General features: G+C 38.1%; 1 protein-coding gene across 1 annotated transcript in view; it reads right to left on the bottom strand.

Annotated features, from left to right (window-relative positions):
- Nucleotides 1-19,514, bottom strand: part of LMBRD2 (LMBR1 domain containing 2) — a 51,063-nt gene that overhangs the window by 6,661 nt on the left and 24,888 nt on the right. The window contains exons 8-16 of the mRNA XM_080933762.1: nucleotides 16,187-16,300; nucleotides 15,378-15,561; nucleotides 12,872-13,053; nucleotides 12,246-12,379; nucleotides 10,126-10,231; nucleotides 9,594-9,691; nucleotides 6,608-6,711; nucleotides 5,238-5,284; nucleotides 3,241-3,346 (exon numbers count right to left, since the gene is read on the bottom strand). Of these exons, the coding sequence (XP_080789888.1) occupies nucleotides 3,241-3,346; nucleotides 5,238-5,284; nucleotides 6,608-6,711; nucleotides 9,594-9,691; nucleotides 10,126-10,231; nucleotides 12,246-12,379; nucleotides 12,872-13,053; nucleotides 15,378-15,561; nucleotides 16,187-16,300 (1,075 nt within the window). The remainder of the gene's footprint in view (nucleotides 1-3,240; nucleotides 3,347-5,237; nucleotides 5,285-6,607; nucleotides 6,712-9,593; nucleotides 9,692-10,125; nucleotides 10,232-12,245; nucleotides 12,380-12,871; nucleotides 13,054-15,377; nucleotides 15,562-16,186; nucleotides 16,301-19,514) is intronic.

Here is a 19,514-nt window from a genome sequence, read left to right as displayed (position 1 = left end):
TGAACAACAGCATCATGTAACTGAACAGAGAAAATGAGCTAGTTCTTAACTAGGAGCTTTATCCCTACTGACTAACACTGCAGTGTTGGGAGGTACTATTCATGCTACTGAGGAGAACAGTAACCATTGATCTCACTATACAATGAACCCTGTAGCTACAATAGCAACCTGCCTGCAAAATATACCCATTGATGCAATGCTGGCATAAATGTTATGGGAATAACCAACCACTGCAGCGAGAGCTTTGGGTTCTTTAAAAATCCAGCTATGTAAATGTGCTTTTGTTTTAATCCCAGGTGTGGGGTATGGAGCTGGTTCAGATTTTCCATAGCTGTTAACTATGACTGCCTTGTATTTTAGTGGGGGGGAGTGCATGATTTGTGCCAGCTGCAGCAGATAGTTTAATTCTGGGGACTCTAGAAAGGGCATAAAAATATAATAGCCCTCAAAGGGCCTGTGGCATCTACTGACTCCACCCCTGCTGCTTTTACTACTGCATTTGTTGGATTGCTAAATATTCTGACAACAAAGATTGGACTTGGAGATTCATCCCATATACAGACACCAAACCCAGATACTATTTCCAATGCCAAGAAGTGCTTGCTGACAGGAGCCAGAGAGCCTGACAAATACAGAGCATGGGGACTGCAATGGAGGGGTTAGAGAAAGGACTGAAGGAGCTGAAGAGGTTTAACAATATCAATCAAGCAGACTACTCTCTCGAGGGACTAAACCACCAACCAAAGAGTATACAAGGAGGGACCCACAGCTTATGTAGCAGAGGATGCCATTGTCTGGCATCAATGGAAAAAGAGGTCCTTGGTCCTGTGAAGGCTCAGTGCCCCAATGTAGGGGAATACCAGGGCAAGGAGGTGGGGTGAACGGGTAGGTTGGGGAGCACCCTCATATAAGTGGGGGAATAGGATTGGGGGTTTGCGCAGGGAATCTGGGAAAGGGGATAACATTTGAAATGTAAGTAAGTGAAATATCCAATAAAAAAAAAAGTCCAACACCTTTGGACATACTGCTATACCCCTAGATTAGTGCATTGCTTAAACCTTATCAGAGAAGCTAAAATAATTACTTACTATGTTAAGTAATTAGCATAAAGATCCAAAACTGGGCAACTGCAGGGAGTGAAAGACTCTGAAACACTCATCCCTAAATAGAATGTCTTTATATCATTCCCTCTCCCCAAACAAAAGGGGACCGATGGATTGTAAGAGGCAAAGTTGTTCAACTTCTCCCAAGGAAACATTTGTCAAACACAGTCTGGCTTATGCTGCATTAACTCACACAACTACGACAGAATGTGCACATGTTCAAACTCACAAAGTCCCAGCACAGAGAAGGTAAGGTAGGTTAAAAAGTCTCATCCCTAAGCCACATGCTCTTTGTACCTGACAGAAAAGTTGTCTTCAAATGGAGCAGTACTAGGTATGTGAGGCACACTCCAGGGCAGGCCACATGCTTGGGAATAGTTAAACAACTCAGAACATACTTTATGGTGTTTGTTTCATTGGTTGATTTTGTTCATTTTTATTTGTTTTCTTTTAAGACAAGAAAAAACACTTTATGGTGTTGTTTGTTTTTAGACAAGAAAAAACATGAAGTTGGGTGAATAGAAGGGAATGATGTGGAAAGAGATGGGAAATTGGTAAGACTATTATCAAAAATATATGTATGAATATTCAAGGATAATAGAAAGTAAAAAGTTAAAGATCATGTTCTTCCCAAATCAAAAACCTTATGTACAATAGAAAATCCATACTTTTGTGAGCATGATAGTTTCTAAACTGTCTCTGGAGCTCCTCACTAGGTTACTCATGTTTAACTCTACTCGTGAAAAAGCATATACTCACAAACATTCTCTCACACCACTGCATCTTAGTCATTTTCTAAATAAAACCCCTTTCATCTGAGTAATCACCATTCGTTTCTGAATACTCAGCTCAATTTTCATTACTGAAATATTCAGTATAAAAATACACTCCTAAGACAGAACCCTTTTTCCTATTCCCTAAGGTAATTTCCTTCACCACAGGTGCACACCCTTACATGAGAAGTCTCCATTAAAATACTTCAAACATTTCCACTTAGCTCCTCTATAGAATTCCCAGCTGCCTGGTCAAATTCCCTAGGCATATAATCCAACCTCCACTACATCTTTAAACATACATCACCAGTAATCAGCCTGATAATTCGAACACTTTGAGGCACTTTTAGGTTAGGCCTAGGATGTTTACTATTTCATATTTTGAAGATGGCTTATACTTTATTTCCTTATATATCTCAGAACTTTTTGTTAAAGGCCAGAAATTTTATTTAAAATAATACAGAAGTTATGCTAAACAGCAGTTACATTCAGAATTGGGCATCCCCCTTTCTACAGGGTCGTCCATGTTGGAGGACTGAATTAATCTAACGTACTTAATTGTGAGTTTAGACTCTGCCTTAGTTCCCTTAAGTCTTTACAGATTTCAGTGTCTCCTTGTGTGTAGGTGAGCCACAGTACAAAGGAATGTTCTGGGTACTTGTTTTCTGTCTTCAGACCATCAGAAGGATGCCTGTGCTTCTGTTCCTCCTCTAACGCACACTGTCACTGCACAAATGAGTAGCGAGGAGATGCCCAGACCTCCTGCTTCACCCTCAGTCTCGGATAGAGCCCTCTTCACAGAAGCCTCAGCAGTGCAGCTCCCTTAGCAATATCTCATCTTCCCTAAAGACACAACGTGGCTGGCTAACAGTGTAAAGTCCTGTGTAAGGACAGGGCTCCTGGCATCTTCCCCAGGTCAATGAGTTTGTTTCTTCTTTATGTGCAGTCAGTGCTTACCTCACACCAGTGCTGGAGAACTTACTTGTATCTAACTTTAGTACTTCTCTAAATTATGAACATCCTGGGGACAAGAAATTTATTTTTCTCTCACTATATACCCGGGAAAGCACTTCAGTATGAGTCAGCCAATTCTTATAAAGATAAATGAATAACCAACATCAACTAGTATAAAAGTACGAAAAACATCAAGGTAAATAGTAGAAATAAATATCTCCTTAGAACACGCCTTGGAAATAACACTTACATTACTTCCCTGATATACCATTTCCCCTTCCTTGTACACACTAGATGATAAAGAGAAGTCAGTGTAGAGAGTTTGTGAAGCCACATGGTATGGTTTCAGTTTCTATACAGGGCAAACGCTAAAAAATATTCATAAGCCAACTAGGAAACAAGCTACTTACACCAATTAGTAGCAGTGTCTGAAAAGTTTGACTCTTTGGGGTCAGGATGAACGTTTCTGTTCCGAGTGGAATCTTCTCTGCTGTGTCCATATCGTTCTTTCCACTCCTAGGGCAGAGACCCCATTGAAACACAGCAAATGTTATACTATTAACAGCTAGATGCAAAGTGATACAACCATTTTTCATCAGAAATTCATTAGAGTCAGTATAATTTTAATAGTGTCTTTAAAATCAATTTTTATCACATTTAATTTTTAACAAAAACTATGATTATATTAATATAATATTTTAATTATACTTAAAAATATAATAACAGCAAGCTTCTCCTGACCATATAAAAGTCTTAAGATGTTAAAAAACCTTCTTTTACTTGAGCAATCTATAAATACTGGAGATCTGATAAGTCATTTTTGGTAACAAATTAAGGCTGTTATGAAAGGCTGACTCACATAGTTACGAGTTACCATGAAAGACAGTATGATCTCATTAACTATCATTCTCTACCTTATACCTATCTAATTGAAACGGTCATTTGAGAGTACCTATTCAATGTTTCATACAAGCATTCGTTCATGCCAGACACTTTGGGAATTTTGAATACATTTTTTATGTTTATGTAGTCAAGTCTATTACAATTCTGATAAATTGTAGAAGTTAGAAGTCCTAATACAGGTTCTCAACCTTCCTATGCGACCCTTTAACATAGTTCCTTGTATTGTGATAATCCCGACCACAAAATTATTTTCATTGCTGCTCCACAGCTGTAATACAAGTGACATGCAGAGTACCTGACATGTGGCCACTGACATGTGACCACTGTGAGGGAGCTGTTCAGCCCCAAAGGTTGGGAAAAGCTGTACTAATAGAAAGTAAGGTCTATATCTAGTAATGTCTACTTTGATTCTAATTGTGAAATAAAGAACCAATCCATCATTTAAAAAATATTTATTTTGAGACAAGAGTCTCACTAGTGGGCCTGGGAACCTGCTATGTAGTCCAAAATGGCCTAGAACCCACTGAGATCGATTTGTCTTTGTGCTGGGATTTAAAGCATGTGCCAATATACCAAATACACAAATTTCCTTTTCACATAGCATGTGATAGAATACACCAACAACTACGACATCTCTTAAGTTCTATTCAGGGTATTGTGTATTCAGATGCTGATCTCTATGCCCAGATATCTGACTAAGTCTGGACGTTGGCATGGTCAAGCATCTCTGGTCTAAATGTTATGTAAGAATTGTTTCTCATCACCAATGACTGGTGAATAAATAGCTGATCAGCCAATTAGTTGGGCAGAAGCGAAGAAAATAGGGCAGGACATCTGATCCCAGTCTGAGGGTCCCAGGGAAAAGAGGGCCAGAAGGAGAGGAGAGAGAAGGAGAGAAGAAAGGTAGAGGAACCATGTGGATGGAGACCAGGATTTACCATGAGGTCACAATGGGACAGTAGCCTTGAGGATACACGTGGACCTAAGCAAACCAGGGCAAGACTCTGTCACAGGTAAAGGACCACAAGGCTGGGAAGTAGGCAGCATACTTGGATTAGAATAGCTCAGAACATACTCAGCTTAGTGAGTGCAGCTTGTTAATTAAAATACCAGGTCTCTGTGTCATGCATTCGGGAGCTAAACCCAGCACAGAGACAAGTAGATCGAGTCAGTGCTAGGCCATCCTGGTCTGCGTAGCGAGTTCCAGGCCCTCCAGTGAGAGACTCTGTCTCAAAATAATTAAGTATTTTTAAAGAAGAGTAGGGCATCTGTAATTCAGTTCTAGGAGACTCAAATGTACTTTCATATACTCTGGGCACCAGGGATGCACATGGTACAAAGATATACACTCAGGCAAAACACTCATCCACATTAAAGGAAAAGAAAATCCTATGCCCTTTGCCTACTGTTTCTCATCTTTAGCCATTTACTCCAAGTGAGATTCTTAGGGTGTTTTACAAGATACTTCATGGTTAGTAGCAATTTAATAAACTACTGTACTTACTCTTCTTCGATTTTCACCTTCCTCTTGTCTTTGCCTTTTTCTTTTCTCTAAAGACAAGAAAAATGGCCTCAAACTTAGTATAACATGGTTTTATTAGAAATAGAGTAACCAAAGCAAGAACAAACTACAGTATCTACAACCTACTACAAATTCCTGTTTTGCTAAAGATAGCTTTGGAGCCCATCTACCTTTAGTGAAAAATTGTTCTTCCTTTTGGTGATCTGAGTTTGGTTTTCTGTAGCTTCTGTTCTCTTATGGACTTTTCTTCTAAGTTTATACTTTCTCTGTAATTCTGCTCTCATAAACTATCCGAATTGTATGTGCAGTGCTTCCCTTAGAGTCTACAGAGCGGTGACTGTGACAGCCATTCTCTCAGTATCTTCCAACTGTGCCCAATACAGAATTAGCACACCAAACAGACACTACTTCTTTGGAGAGCATGTGAAGGCTAGATTCTGGAGAGGAAGAAACATCCCCAAAGCAAGGTTTTTGCTCATTCCACCAGCATGTGAACAAAAGTGTAACACATGCTCTCTGTGAATGAGTTTTAAGAAAGTGCTGTGCATTTTAGTAGTACTCTGATTCTCTATCAATGATCATTATATCTGTCATGCATTTTAATAGTACTCTGATTCTCTATCAATGATCATTATATCCCGAGAGAGAAAAAATAGTTTGAATGATTTTGTATATAGAAACAAATAATAATTCTTTAAGTTAATAAGCTTTATAGTTGCATAGAACTTGGCAAATATGTTTTAGAACAAAACCAATCTACTGTGGCTTAGATCTTGGATTTTCCTTAAAGTTTTGGCCCAAAGGCTGTGCAGGCTGTGCTGTTTTGGCAGGTGCTGGAGCCTTGGAATGACAGGGCCAAGGGGAAGGAAGTTAAATCACTGGGGTAGACTGAAGATACTACTAGGACCATAGCCTCTTCCTGTGTCTCTCATTGATTCTACGTGATAAACTGGCTTCCTCTCTGCCAATTACGCTGGTCAAAGTCAAGAAACCATATATTCAAACCACAAAAGATGGTGAGGTAAAGTAAGCTGTCTTTCCTTCTTGCAAGCTATCCCAGTTATTTTGTCCCACTGTCAGAGAGCTGATTAACTCAAAGTCCAAGGCCAGAAATCAAATGCTATCTAGTTGCAGATTCATTACTAATTTATGCTGCAGAATTTCTTCATATTGAACCTAACAAAAAATATTTTCAAATATTTTTGTGAAGAAAACAGGACATATAGTTTTTTTTAGGTTAAACCACTTAAGGTAGAATAAAATTATATGCAAATTTTGCAATCATTCATTTTATATTTGAGCCTTAGCACTTAAAATTGCCCTTTTATTTATTTTAAGATAACAAATCTTACCTCGTCTGATTAATTCTTTTCCTTCATCAACTAGATCTGATGTCATATCATTATCTCCCATGAACTGCTGGAAACCAAGCAGATTCAAACAACGGGTACCCAAACTAATAAAAACAGATTTCAAAACAATAAATATTATTTCATTTTTTAAATATTCTGATAAATTGTTCTTTACCATTGTCAACCCCAGAGAAACCATGACTCACTAGTTGTTATCATGGCAGACTGCAGAGCCCTGCAGCAATGCAACACCGCACTAGCCACTCTTCAGAAGGTCCTATCTCTCTTTTTGGACAATGCTTAAGTCCAGATGCATCTGAAGCTTTATGCCTATAATCCCAACATTTGGGAGACAGAGGCAGGATTGTTATGAGTTCAAGGCCAGCTGAAGTTACAGTGAGACTTTGTCTGAAAACAACACAAACCAAATCAAGTGTTATGTTGCATTTCTCACTCAGCAGAGTGAGGCTTCCTGCATTACTACACAATGGCTATAACAAGATCAATGTGCTCTTTCTGAATATCCAGAGTAGTTTTAATACTGAAGTGTGCATATCAAACCAGCATTCCCGAGGGCACTGGTGCACACCTCTAATCCCAGCACTTGGGAGGCAGAGGCAGGCAGATCTCTGAGATCAAGGCCAGCCTGGTTTACAGACTGGGCTCCAGGACAGCCAGGGATAAACAGAAAAACAGTCTTAAACACTCCCCACCTCAACATACACAATGTCCTACAGAGATCATAAAATTCACTCATACTTAATTCTTATATAATCCTAAGGAATAAATATATTTATCACTTTCTGTGTACAGAAACGCATCTGAAGGACTGGAGAAAGAGGTGGTGGTGGTGGTGGTGGTGGTGGTGGTGGTGGTAGTGGTGTGTGTGTGTGTGTGTGTGTGTGTGTGTGTGTGTGTAAAGAAAAATAGCAGTTAAAATGAAAATCTCTAATTTCTGTTAAGAAATGTGTAAATAGCTGGCTAATGCAGAATATTGGTTGTTATGTAAGAAGACCATATGTCAGAAGCATGGCTTTGAGTACAGTTCATCCTTCCTTGAGACAGACTCACATTAGAACCTTAAGTCCACTCTGCAGCTCAGGCTGCTCTCAAAAGGCAGGCTCTTCCTGCTGCCCATGCACAGCACATTCCGTTCCCAGCTTAGAAAGCTTTAATGCTTCCTTTCTTTCTTCTTGGGATGTGTGTGTGTGTGTGTGTGTGTGTGCGCGCATGCACGCCTGTGTGTCTATCTGTCTGCCTGTGTGCGTGGCTGAAAATCAAATGTACAGTACTAGGCATTCTAGGCAATAGCACACTATTGAGCTACATCTCCAGTTCTACACTGATTAATTTTTATAATAATTTTTCTGATTTCTTATATTTCAAATTTTATATTTGAAAAGCATTATTCTAATTTATATTATTTTGAGCCACAAAGCCATTTCATCTCAAAATCTTAATATTGCCAATATAAAAACTACCATGAAAAGATGTACTTATAAAGGATAAGTTCAGGATGTTCCATTACGGTTCCACGAGCCAAGTTTATTAAATTATTAAACAAGTAAACACATAATCAACACAGTACTAATTATATAAAGTCTGCTATTGCTTTGTTTACCTTAAAGAAAAAACACAAAACAATATTTTATTTTATTTCATATATGTTTTTCTCTTGAAGTATGTTATTGCTATATAGCCGACACTGACTTTGAACTTAGGACCCTGTCTCAGCCGACAAAACCCTGGGGTTATAGACACTTCACGTTCATCTAATAGTCTTATCTTTTAGCTATTTTATTTATCAAAAGTTAAGAAAAAGTAAGTTGGTGAAGACTTTATTTAAACAAACATCCTAATATTAGTATGCTAATATTCTGTTTATATTTATTCACAAATACAAGATTTAAGTAAAATTTAATAAAACTTACTTTTATTAGAAAAGCAAATTAATTTATACTAATGAAGTATTTTTATAAAAGTGATATTTTGGACACATCTTGGGATGCTGAAGCATTATGCAAGGGCAGAAGGGGTAGGAGAGTGAGGAATGAGAAAGACAAGGTGCTAAGGCAAGGCTATCCTTTCGTTCTGATTGAGAATTTCATGTATGTGTACAATGATTATGATTATATACAATCCCTATTTCCCCTACCAACTCTCATACTTCCTAACACCCCCCTCCTTAAATTTGCATCTTTTTCTAAAGAGTAAACCCACTAAGTCCAGTGAGTGCTTTGCATACTTGCATGGCTGTAGGGCCAGCCACTGAAACACAGGAAACCTTCCTTAGCCTCAAAGAAAAATGTCTCCCTTCCAGTGCACCTATCAACTGCCAATTGCTCCTGAGAAAGGAATGGGGCCTAGAGATCAATTCCCATCTCTGGCTTGATCTTGTATAATAAGCCTTATATAGGTAATTATGGCTGGAATGAGTTCAATACTTATTTTAACCCTTTTGAATCTTACCTTTGCTAAGCTTCTATAATCTTCTCTAAGCCCAGAAAAAGATAAGGCTGTGTAACTTCTAAGCATAGAGAAGAATTTATCTCCAATTTTATATAGGCATCTTGATAAGTGCTCCTTAACCTGACCCGTTGTGTTGGCTAGCATCTGCAGGATTTAGAAACCCAGCAACAATACTGAATAAGCCCAAAGACTAGCATGTTACTGGAAAGAAGCTAGACATGCTTGTCAGTGTCAGAGCCCAAGACTTTGGAGTTGCCATCCTACAGTTAATCTTATCACTCTACAGCCTATATAAGTGGAACAGAATAACTCCACTTCTCTATTCTTTGACAAGTTTCCAGATGGAGAAAGAACCTGACTCAACTACAAAAGTCGCTTCAAACTGTCCTAGCTCCCCAAACCTCCTAAAACACAGATAAGTAAAACTAAACCAGTAAATACTCAATAGAGTTTTAAGGGATACAGCTATCCATATCCAACTAAGAGTATGGGACAAAGATAATGTTAAATTTCTTACCTGAAATATGTAGCGATGCAGAGAATTACTACCAACATTGGATAATATATATAGAATCCATCTGCAATAAAGGATAAAACTTTCATGGAACCCATTATCTGAAGAGCAAGAGAAGAGTTAAGTCAGCAGAGTTCCATACTGTCATTCCTTCCCACCATTAGAAAATTTACCCACAGGAAGTTTATATTAAATTAGACTTCCAAATTTAGAAACAAAGTACTAAGTGGTATGAATTTCTTAAACTTTGTTCCTGTTTAGGCTTTCTTCTAGTATTTTATAACTACTACAAAGCCATGTGCGTTAAATTATACATAGAAATGCTAATGCTACTATGAAGCAGGTTTGTATGCTGCTCATCTAAGTAATGTAAATAAACAAAAAATATTTAAGCCTATATTATATACATAACCTTTATGAAAAGGCTTTAGTAATAAAAAGGAGTTCGATATGCTATACAGATTTTCTATGGACAATAGAAGATGACTCATAACAACACCTTACAAAGACAAGAAACCTAAAAAAAAATACTTACAGATGTATATGCAGTGGGCTGGGTATTCTGGTGAGAGATAGATGAATCCATATGGGTCAATCCCAAGAAGTTAAGACACAAAGGAGGAGTCAAACGGCAAAATAACCTACAATAAACATTTTAAAACACCAACATATATATATATATATATATATATATATATATATATACACATATATATATATTAAATACAACAAAATACTATTTACATTATAATGAAATGTATTAAAACATTTCAGGTCATCATAACTATAATTTTCATCTATTTGCATATATACGTATTCATTTATAATCATGTATATGTATATATAAATCAATTATATTCATTTAAGCCAAATACAGCTTGAATTCTCCATGTAAACTGTCCTTACTGAAGGGGACACATTCAGAAATCCTATTAGTTGCATTACCCTTAATAACATGAGTGTTTGTGTAACTAACTATGACCTCAGGGTGCCTGATTTCAGAATTCTGGCTAAGATCAAGTATAAAATGAGGATCTTTTAGCTGCTCATAACTAGGGTTTGAGAACTAGGGGCTGGAAGAACAACACAGCTTAAATATAAGGAGGAGATATGGCTAAGATACTTTTGTGTAAGAGGAAGCTCTCTATATTGGTGGTGATAGCTGTAGCAGTCTGCACATCAAACAAGTGAAATTCTAAGCACTAATTGGAGTCTACAGTGCTGCTAATATAGTGCGGGTATAGTTCCTAAGTTTGATATTGTATAGCAACTACAGACAATGTCAGTATGAGGAGAAGCTTGAGGAGTTATATGGTGTATCTGTACCTTTCTAAAAACTCCTGTTATCATTCAAGTGTACCTTATATATGAAACAGCCTCCATAGGCTTATGTGTTGAAGAGTTAGTTCATTTTCAGTGGGTGGCTCTATTTTAGGGGCTGGTGGAACTTCTAGGAGGTAGGACTGAGCTAGAGGAATCGAGTCTACCTCTAGGAGGTATGAACGAAAGCTAGCATGTTTGGGGTCCTGTCAGTCCGTCTGTGCTTCCCAGGTACCATGAAGTACATGACTCCGTTCCAATATACTCTTCTTGCCATGTGTAGCCTCACTCCTTGCCCAAAACACTATCAAGTAATGCTAGACTAAAGTCTCTGAAACCATTAGATATAATAAATATTTCTTCCTCTAAGTTGTTTATGTCAGGTATTTTGTAACAGTCACAAAAAAACTAACACAGTGGAGGTTATCTTTATAAGACAAAATTTGACACCAGATATTGCTTTGAACTTCCTTGAGTCTAGCCTATTATATATACTGAAAATACCTGTACTGGGTGGGTTTGTGTCAACTTGACACAAGCTGGAATTATCACAGAGAAAGGAGCCTCAGTTGAGGAAATGCCTCCATGAGATTCAGCTGTAAGGCATTTTCTCAACTAGAGATCAAGGGAGAAGGGCCCAGCCTATTGTGGGTGGTGCCATCCCTGGGCTGGTAGACCTGGGTTCTATGAGAAAGCAAGCTGAGAAAGCAGAGCAAGCCAGGGGAAGCAGCATGCCTCCATGGCCTCTGCATCAGCTCCTGCTTCCTGACCTGCTTGGGTTTCAGTCCTGACTTCCTCTGGTGATGAACAGCAATATGGAAGTGTAAGGTGAATAAACCCTTTCCTTCCCAACTTGCTTCTTGGTCATGATGTTTGTGCAGGAACAGAAACCCCAACTAAGCCAATACCTAATATACGTGAATAATAATAAACAGCCTGGTCAGCCTGAAGCTGGCCCTTTAAATTGTTCTAGGAAAAAAAAATATTTTTCTTAGTGTCCTTAGAACTTTCAAGCCACTGACTTTCAGAACACTCTATAAAATCTGACAGCCTCTAAATTCTCAGCTCTTCATATACCAAGTTTCAAATTGGAAAATTTAGGCTTACTGTGTCTTTTTCACTCCTAATATATCATTCTTAATTTAACCATAAACTTAAAAGCAGAATTTAGCTGGTAATCAGCAATATCCATCATATATAATATGTAAAAATACACAGAGAATGGTTAGCTCACGGAAATATATATTCATGCAACATCCATGAACAAGAAAGAAGAGATCTATAATTAGCATGTTACATGGAGATACTTTTTTCCCCAAGCTCATTTCTACTTACATGCCGCTGAAGAGAAGACTGTAAGCATCAGTCTGATGGTGTGAAGCCAAGTAATAGTAGTTAAATACACGAATCCTGAACACGGTAGAATAAACACAGATACTTAAGAAGAAAATGGAAAGGAAGCAAGCAATCTGGAAAAAAATAGTTAAAACTTGAGTTAGGACTTTATTTCTTTTATGTACTGTCAAGAGAATTATCATTCATTCTCAGCTACATTTACTGATATTCTAAAATATAAATACAACAATAGTGTGTGGGTTTTTTTTAATAAATAGCAAAAGTAAATTATGAAAACAAAAGTATACATTGCAACCAGTTCACATCCTAGATCCTATTTAACGATTTCCTGACACTTCTAATGAAGACAGTAAGTACAGTTTCCCTGACGAGAGGGCCAAAGCAACCTCACAGAGCGGCTGTCACTGTCCTATACTCTTTCATTCATCTTCAGCTACAGCTCTTGGTTTTTACAGGCTGGGTGAATTGATGCACAGTTTGGAAGCCTGCATCATAATAACACTGTGGGAAACTATTCCTTTCATGCTTACTAGAAGAAAAGATACAACAGTTAAGGCATCTGCATAAACAAATATATATTTATGACTGATATAAAAATAACTGACCTCAATGTAAATATAATTGTATGTTTTTTCTGCCAGCTGTATGAATACTGCAAAGAGGGATAAGACAGGAGTTGTGCTAAAGAAGGTACACTCTGACCACACAACAATCACAGAGAAGATAGACAAAACCACAGCAAGTATCCTGTGAAACCATGGACGCAAAAGGCATTCCCAGTACCATTCTGGAAAATACAAGAAAAATACAATTAGGAAAATTAAATCAGTATAAAGTATTTATAGTCTTCCAGACCGTACAAAGAAATAAAATGCAACTTTACAGGGGAAAAAGCAGGCATGTCCCTAGGCAAAGATCAACAGCAGTGTAGAAACAGATACCCATGTGCTTCCTGCTCTGATGCACTGAGGAGAACATGACATCACCTTTGTGGTATTCCTGCAAATGACACAGAAGCTGTATCTAATCACAAGGATACAGCAAACTCCAATTTGGGGACATTCAGCAAAGACCTAGCTGACCATAAACATCAATGTTATAAAATACACAGAGAACAAAACACATAGGACTGAAAAACTGTGTCCAATTTAAAAAGACTAGGAAATATGGCAACTGATACATGACATGTGCTTTATTTCTTTTTCTACAGAATATCCCTGTCATAACTAAGTATCATTATGACATAATGTATAAGGTATGTAAGAATAAATTATTAGTGTGAATTTTCTAATTATTTTAGAGTTACACTTGAGTAGCTGAATATTTAGAAAGTATAGACTGAAATTACCAAAGACAAAAGGCCCCATATATAGAAATCTCTGAAAGAAAAGGGAAAAAAATGCATATAGAGAAAGAAAAAGAGAACCATCTATCCATCCCTCCCTACCTGCCTCCCTCCCATGGACTGAACCCACTAGTCCTCCCTTTAACCCAACCACTCATTCACATGGCCTTTCCTAAACGTTTACTGCTAGCAATGGCCATTTCTCTATGTAGCCCGATCCCATCATCCTCATCCCTAAGCAGTACCTTTGTCAGCTATCTGACTATACTGGCTATTTTGTCTGTACTGGCTATCAGCAAGCAGAATGTTTATTTTATCTTTTTCCTGCTATTGAACAATTTTAATGGCTTTCCAGCCTTCGTTCCTTTCCCAGATCAGATTCCAGTCTTTGAAAATAACTACTCTCCAGGCCCAATTCCTTTACCCTCTCTTGCTTCACTGTACTTGTTTAGTTAAACCACACTGTTGGATCCAACTCCTTGGTTACTCTGAGTCTGTATACATGTACATGTAGAATAAAGACACACCTTCACTAACTATTCTCACCCTAAATTATCACCAACATCAAAAAGGCTCTTAGCACACCTAAATAGCTTACTATAATTTTCCATTTTCTTCCATATCCATTTTCTCATGCAACTATTCCGTACCTTCTTGAAAAATCTCCTACTCTGTCAGGACATTCCCAAGAGAGTATAAGCAGTCAGAAAAAACTTAGCACCATTTGACTGCTACATTTTCTCACAGTCATGCTGTGTATTTCAGCTCCTAGCATAAGGCCGTTCATTCTCTTTACTGTTTACTATCTCCTCTCTCACCTCCACTCCCCATGAATACTGCTCCTGAGTTCCCTACAGCTTCAATAACTTTCCTCTCTGTGATATGACTTCCCCACCTATAAGCTATGCTTCCAACCCTCATCCCCTAACTAACCACAGCTATTACCCTTATCTCTGTTTCTTTTTGCTATTTATTTATTTATTTTGGGTCCGCATGGTTGATCATGTATGCAAATTGTTTATAAATGTATTTTATAAATGTCTACATATTTTAAAATCATAGGCATAAATATATAAAGAAGTTCCAATTTAAAAAAAAATAATCATTATGTTGAGAGAATTGCTACTAAATATGGAGGTAATATTTTATACACTGTTGATAAATTTGTAGGAATTTCTGTTATTATATAGAATGCTTAGTTTTTAAAGTTTAGTTAATTAATATGTTTTTACAGTATCAAGAGTCAAAGCCATGATACACATTTATGGTAAGATTATTAAAATGGATATTTCAAACAGCTTTCATAAAAATCATAAAATATATATTATGCAACCTGTTTGTAATCAGATAATTATTTGTACTTTTTAAATCTATCGCAGCTCCTATATCTATGGTTTAGGAGTATCAGGGAAGAGAGAGCAGACAGACTGTAAAAGCCAGAACACCAGGAAGTCTGTGGTGAACTAGTCTTTCCTAACTGCCTGTATAAACAAGACTGGGACAGTGACAACATCAATGGACATGTTAGCTTAGGAGAGGAAAACTTCATGGGGTCCTGCCCTAGACAAAGGACTACGGGCAACCAATGACTTCTGGGAATATGAGAATTAGAACTAAAATAATTATTTTAGGGTAAGCTTATCAGGCATCTAATATTACCCTATGAAACAAACTAATATACAAATAAAAGTCTGCATTGTATTGATGAAACATACTTTTCCTTGTACTAAAATTACTAGCTTTGAAATTTATGTTAAATTACATACCAACTGTAGGATTATAAAAATACTGGATGAATCGATTTTCTGGCTCGGGTGACTGAAAGGTGTGAACGAATTGGTGAGTTGCGCTAGTTTCATTTTTTGCTACATCTTCTAGATAGAATGCCTGTTCCAAAAGAATCTGCCATTGCACTTGAGTCCGGCGGTGCCTTTGAACTGAATAAATCACCTTGAACACAGAAGAGGAAGGAGCCTGTCAATATGCCTGAGCATTAAGTCAACTTTCTGCAAGAGAACAGGGTTTGTTTTTCTGTCTTAGAAAATAGTACTAATGGATTTTCTAAATATGACCAAGGATGTTAATGACAAATACTTCCTATTAATACAGCAGGTATAATTATCATATACAGTTGCCAAGAGTATCCCCACTGAGAAACACAAAGTTAACCATTTCAACAAGAACAAGATGGAAAGTTTTAGATATATTCACTTGCATGCACACGTGTGGGGAGGAGGTGCCTGCATGTGTGGCTGTGGGCATGTGGAAACCACAAATCCCTGTCAGGCATCTTCTGCAGCATTCTCCTGTTTCGACACAAGGTCTCTCACAGATTTGGTTGCCTGGCCAGTGGTCCTCTCCTCTCGGCCTCCCAGTCACTGGAATCACGGGCGCACGGCACTCTGCCTGGCTTTTACATTGGTGCTGGAGATTGAGCTCATTTCCTCAAACTTGAGCTCCAAGCAGTGTAACTACAGAGCCAACATGCAGGAAGCCTCTCACGAAGGGCAACAGTTATAAATCTATTTCCCGTCTAACTGTATGTAAAACAGCTAAAATTAATAATTAAAATTACCTGTTTGTGCAATTTTACCAAACTTTTTTCACTTGGGTAGGTATTACGCTTTTCATCAAAATCTTCATAATCATCCATATTCCTACCCATCTTTTCCTGATAATCTGTAGGGCACTAAACAAAAAAAATACATTTTATGAAATTTTAATAATATAAAATTTTATTTTTATTAAAAATCTTTCATTTTAGGATTTTTTTAATGTTCTTTTATTGACATATCAAACTGGTTAGGTTTTCACTATCATTTTCAAGAAAAAGTATTTCATAGCTGTGTTGAGTTTCTTCTCATTTCTACTGATATTCTTTTATGCTCAAACATATTATCTTGAGACTAGTAAAGTGGAGCTTATCTACATAAAATAACAACTATGAGAAGTTTGTCTAATGAAAGGACCTGATGGAACTTTAATTATTTTCCTAAATAATAGAAAAAGAATGAAAAATCTAACACACCTAAGTCTGAAAGCCACAGTAAGCAGAAAGGGATATATAATTAGGGTCCTCTGCCATAACGCTACATATTACATATATGGAGTTTTACAAGTTCATTCCTAAATAGGCCTCGAACATCGCAAATATAAGAGAAATGGTTAGAAAGTTTACTCCTATGACCATGACCGTAGCTAAAGAAACAGTAGTAACAATAGCCATTAGAACAGATTTAGAATACATAAGACAAATTTCATTGATAACTTGGGTTTAAGTGATAGTTTGTATATGGTTGGCCTAGGAAGTGGCACTGTAAGAAAGTATACCCTCGTTGGAGTAGATGTGGTCTTGTTGCAGTAAATGTGTCACTGTGGGTATGGTCCTTGAGACCCTCATCCTAGCTGCTTGGAAGCCACTCTTCTAGTGGCCTTCAGATGAAAATTAGAACTCTGAGCTCCTGCACCATGACTGTCTGGATGCTGCCATGTTTCTGCTTTGAGGATAATGTGCTGAACCTCTGTACCTGTAAGCCAGCCCAATTAAATGATATCCAAGGCAACAAGAGTTGTCTTGGTCATGGCATCTGTTCACAGCAGTAAAACCCAACCTAAGACAGAAGTTCGTACCAGAGACTGGGGTATTGCTGTCATAGGCCTGACCATGCTTTTTTTTTTTCGGGGGGGGGGGGGTGGAAAGAATGTGGATTTGAGGACTTTGGATTTGGAAAGCAGTGGAATGCTTTATGTGGTGCTTAATGGACTAGACTTTGTTGCTGAGGGTGATTTGAACTGTTCAGACATAGCCCAAGAAGAATTTCAGTATGTGGCCTAAAGACTGTTTTTGTGGTATTCTGGTGAAGAATGTGGCTGCTTTTTGCCTTTGTCTAAAGAGTCTATTTTACCTGAGGCTAAGGAAAAGAGATTTATATCAATTGCATTGAAAAAGGAAGTCTCAAAGAAGCCGAGCAGAGACTTTGTTCTCTGGTTAAGTCTTAGAAATTATGTTTTGAACAACCATAGCAAGCTTAGAAAGGAAAAATATGTATGGGTCAAGTAATTAAGGGGGTCTAGGAAGTGAAATGGAGCTGAATCTTGTATTCAAGGAGATAAAGAAATTAAGGGAGTAGTGATCTTAGGGCAAGATCCCACCTAGCTAAGTTTACTGTTTGTATTTGCATTTGGACAAGGAATAGTTTGAATTTTTAATCTGGAATGAATTACAATCCAGAAAGGAAAGACAGGTTTTTGATCTAGATCTTGAGGCATAGAGGCCATGAACAGCTTAGGCCTAGGCAGGTAGTATACAACTTTAATTGCAGGAGAAAAGCAGATTTCTGAGTTCAACGCCAACCTGGATCACTGCAAATTCCAAGTACAGAAAGGCTTAAATCCAGGAATGGTATACCACTCCTTTCTTTAATCCCAGCATTTATAAAACAGGTGTACAGATCTCTGAGTTCAAGGTCAATCTACAGAGCAAGTTCTAGAACAGCCAAGCTTAGGCAGTGAACTAGTTACAAAGCAGAAAACTAGTAAGAATATAATAAAATAAGGAAGCACTTTCCAGCCCCAGAAAGCAGCAAAACTGTGCAGTTTGGCCATGTGGCTCTGGCTATAGAGTCAAAAATAGGAGACATTACTGGGACAATTGATACTGGTTAGCTGGGAACTAAAAGTTAGTGGTTAAGAGACCAGCATCACTGAGATAGTCTTCTGAGAAATCTTCTGAAAAGTGTTTTCTGAGAGCACAGAGAAGCTGTGTTCCAGAGATAGTCAAGGTTGTACCTCATACTGCAGCCAAACTTGGTAATGTGTCAGATCACCCATGTAGTACTGGTTTTGAAGCATGAAGAGATCCTGAAGAGCAGCTGAGGCTTGGCACTGTGAGAGGCCAGTGAAGGCCATTGGTAAAAGTGAAGCCTCAGTTGCAGTTGATGGCCCAGAAGGGGCCATGCAAAGGAGTTGAGACTTAGCACCATGAAGAGGGCCTATGAGAGGTTATTGGTGAAGCCTAGTTGCACTTTAAGACCCCGCATAATGGAGATGCCAGTACCATGGGATGATCACCAAGACCAGCAGCAGCAATGGAGTGGAGTCAATTAGAGCCTAGAGTGCTACAGAGAGCAGAGCTTTAGAAGAAACACAAGCCCTTTGGAGGAGCCCAGATGATCATGTATGGATCCCAGACCTTGGAACAAGAATCTGTGAAGTTTGGGGTTGACTTGGAGACCTCAAAATGCTAAAGATGCTAGAGTTCTGGAATACCTGCAAAGGAAAGCTGTTATCAGGGAGTGGAAACAACCCAGGAGAAGGGAATTTGTTGTAGTCAACAAAGATGGAAAAGGAGATGGAGATCTGAAGACTGCTTTGCCATCAGACATGGAGATGCAGAGTTTGGAGTTTGCCCAGCTGGTTTCCTATCTTGCTTTGGGGATTACAGTTAAGTGATTGGATGAATCTCAGAAGAGACTTCAAACTTCGGAATTTTAACTTTGTTGAGGCTGCTAAAGACTATGGGAACTTTGGAAGTTGGACTAAATGTACTTTTTTATTATGCTATGACTAGGTATGGCCCCCCATAGATTCATGTGTTTGAACAAGCCTAAGGGGGCCAGGGAGTGGGATATGATGGTTTGTATATGTTTGGCCCAGGGTGTGGAACTATTAGGAGATGTGGCCTTGCTGAATCAGGTGTGTCACTGTGGGTGTGTGTTTTAATAGACTTGTCCTAGCTGCCTGGAAGCCAGTTTTCTAGTGGCCTTCAGATGAAGATGTAGAACTCTCAGCTCCTCCTGCACCATGCCTGCCTGAACACTGCCATGTTCCTAACCTTGATGATAATAGATTGAACCTCTGAACCTGTAAACCAGTCCCAATTAAATGTTATCCTTATAAGAGTT

This window comes from Micromys minutus, assembly GCF_963924665.1.
Source record: "Micromys minutus genome assembly, chromosome: 20".
Classification (NCBI taxonomy): Eukaryota; Metazoa; Chordata; class Mammalia; order Rodentia; family Muridae; genus Micromys; species Micromys minutus.
This window is presented reverse-complemented; position numbering and strand designations above follow the sequence as displayed.